A 2,975-nucleotide genomic window follows, 5' to 3' on the forward strand; every position below is an offset into this window, starting at 1 on the left:
GACTTTGGTTTAGTTTGCTTCAGTTTTCTTTCCTATTTTAGATGCAGTTGTAATCTTTCTTTTGACTTACGAACTACTTTTCCGCTGGTTGTTGAGTGGGATTCTGCCTCACTTTACTTATTGATTTAGACATTCTGATTGTCTTTCGTACTCTGATGATATATGATTTATTCCTTCCTTATTTGGATCTTTTGTTTATCTTTTGCACAATGATTATTTATGTTCATAATTATGTTATTGTCTATGTGGGAGGATGATATCCTCGATACTTGATCTTTGGGGCTGTGGATCACACACTCGGGTATGCCAGGTAGGGTATTGGCTGGGTGGATGTGACATATTGAGTATTATAACTGCCAGTAGGAGGAAGCGCAAGCTGAAGAAGCATACTTCACGCAAGGTGTTGGCGATTATGAAGATCTCGGTGATGATCCCTCGTGTGATCATGTTACATACCATGATTAGCCCAACCGTGGAGTGGAAGCGACCATGCCTGATATCTGAAGTTTATACTTATAAGGATGTTTTTTATAAAGTAGAAGACACTTTAGTATAGTTTGATTATTCTTTCCTTACTTTCTTTTGGGAACAGTTGTAATTCTCTTTTGATTTATGAGCTACATTCCAATGTATTGCGAACGGAATGGGGTTCGGAATTGACGTGAGTATTGTAGCAGGCTGCTTTGGCATGTTCGAATGTATCTGGCACTAATTGCAAGACCGAACGTATTTTATGGAATCTTCTTCCAACTTGGGCCAATATAACCCAAGCCGAAGGATTTTATGTGCTAGGGCCCGTCCACTCATATGTGCTCCGCAAATACCTTCATGAACTTCGGCCAATGCGGTTTTAGCTCCTTCTGGACCAACACATCTAAGTAAAGGTCCCACAAAGGACTTTCGATATAGCCTTCCATGTTGAACAGTAAATCTTGCCGCATGAACTCTTACCGAACAGGCCTCTTTTAAATCTTCGGGGAGTTTATCATCCCGAATATACTCAATGATGGGGTCCATCCAGCATTTTTCACTTTCTATATATGAAACGAAGTCAACCTTAGCCCTCGAGAAATTTAACTCCTCAATGTAGACCGATGGTTCTAAGGTTTTTTCCTTAGAGTTCGCCAACCTCGAGAGTTCATCTCTTACTGAGTTCTCCTTTTGAAGTATTTGACATACCCTTATTTCTTTAAATTCCTTCCTTAGATTTCTGATCAGCTCTTGGTATTTCTGTAAGCGAGGCTCTTTTATTCCGTATTCTCTTTCTACTTGGTTGATGATAAGTTGAGAATCGTTGTATATTGTTGCTTCAGCTATTGCCAAAGCTTTAGCGAGCTTGAGCCCCGCGATGAAAGCTTCAAACTCCGCCTCGTTATTACTTGCCTCGAACCTAAACCTCAAAGCATACCGAATCAGGAACCTCTTGGACTTTTTAACAAAACGCCCGCTCCCTAACCAAATTTATTGCTAGAACCATCAACATATATGTGCCACATACTTGGCAGGATAAGTTCTCCTTCTTCCTCGATTGGGGTTACGGATTCCACTATAAAATCGGCCAAAGCCTGTGCTTTTGTAGCTGTTCGAGGCTTAAAATCCACCTGGAACTCCCTAACTCGACTGACCATGCTACCCTTCTTCCTGATAGATCGGGTTTGAACAGGACCTTTTTCAAAGGGAAATTAGTCAGCACCTCGATCGGATGAGCATGGAAGTACGGTCTCAACTTTCGGGCTGCCACCATAAGTGCCAACACCTGTTTCTCGACCGCCGAATGTCTTGTTTCAAGATCCAGGAGTACATGGCTGACATAGTAAATGGACCATTGTTTCTTCTCTTTCTTCCGAATGAGGACAGCGCTCACGGCTGACTGTGATGACGCCAAATATACTTGCAAAACTTCGCCCTTCTCAGGCCTAGAAAGTAGTGGTGGTTGCCCGAGTCTTCTCTTCAGTTCCTCGAATGCCTTCTGACATTCATCTATCCATCGAGCATCTTTACTTCCCTTTAAATCCTTCAGGGCTTTGAAGAAAGGTAAGCATCTTTCTCCCGATTGTGAAATGAATCGGGTCAAGGCTACTATCCGTCCGGTCAGGCATTGAATATCACGAATGGTCTTTGAGGCATCCATATTGATCAAAGCTTGTATCTTGACAGGGTTTGCCTCAATTCCTCTTTGGGAAACCATAAACCCCAGCAATTTCCTCGCAGATACCCCGAAGGCACATTTCTCCGAATTTAGCTTCATCTGGTGTCTTCTTAAAACGGAGAATACTTTCTTAAGATCTGCAATGTGTCCTGTCCTCTGGAGACTCTTTACTAGCATGTCGTCGACATATACCTCCATATTTTTCCCGATCAAATCACTAAAGATCTTGTTTACAGCTCTCTGATATGTAGCTCCCACATTCTTCAAACCGAATGGCATAACTTTGTAAAAATAACTCTCTCTATCGGTCATGAAAGCTGTGAATCTCTCATCTTCCTTCTTCATCAAGATTTGGTTGTATCCCGAATGCTTCCAATGAAACTCAGTGTTTCATACCCAGCCGTTGCGTCGATCAAAAAAATTATGCGTGGTAAAGGGTAACAATCCTTCAGGAAAGCTTTGTTGAGGTTTGTGTAATCAGTAACATCCTCCACTTCCCATTCAACTTCTTTACCATCACAACATTAGCCAACCATGTTGGGCACTCGATGGCTTCAATAAAGCCAAACTTCTTCAGTTTCTCGACCTCCCCTCTGATAGCCTCGTGTTTTTCAATCGAGAAGTTCCGTCTCCTTTGAATTACGGGCTTGACTTCTGAATTGATCCAAAGCTTGTGCTCGGCCACGGCTCGATCAATTCCTAGCATATCGTTTGCTGACTAGGCAAAAACATCTATGCTTTTCTGAAGAAAAGTTTTCAGTTCTTCCTTGAAAGGTTATGGTTGCTCAGACCCAATATAAGTGGATTTTGTCCCATCCTCCTGGCT

General features: G+C 42.2%; 1 protein-coding gene across 1 annotated transcript; it reads right to left on the minus strand.

The window, feature by feature from the left end:
* Positions 1 to 708: 708 nt before the first annotated feature.
* LOC149022516 (uncharacterized) lies at positions 709 to 2,428 on the minus strand. The gene is made up of 3 exons (XM_089147643.1): positions 1,728 to 2,428; positions 1,499 to 1,641; positions 709 to 1,451 (listed from the first exon to the last, which is right to left on the minus strand). Exons 1-3 carry the CDS (start codon positions 2,426 to 2,428, stop codon positions 709 to 711), a joined length of 1,587 nt encoding a protein of 528 aa, XP_089003769.1.
* Between the last annotated feature and the right edge of the window lie 547 nt (positions 2,429 to 2,975).

This window comes from Hakea prostrata, chromosome 3 (genome assembly GCF_041222555.1).
Source record: "Hakea prostrata isolate BN-2017 chromosome 3, UWA_Hpros_2, whole genome shotgun sequence".
NCBI lineage: Eukaryota > Viridiplantae > Streptophyta > Magnoliopsida > Proteales > Proteaceae > Hakea > Hakea prostrata.

Coding starts and splice junctions, on each gene's coding strand:
- LOC149022516 (XM_089147643.1), bottom strand. CDS start 2,428: ATGCCATTCGGTTTGAAGAATGTGGGAGCTACATATCAGAGAGCTGTA. Junction 1,642..1,727: donor CTTATGGTGGCAGCCCGAAA/GTTGAGACCGTA, acceptor CCGATCTATCAG/GAAGAAGGGTAGCATGGTCA. Junction 1,452..1,498: donor AGGAGAACTTATCCTGCCAA/GTATGTGGCACA, acceptor AAATTTGGTTAG/GGAGCGGGCGTTTTGTTAAA.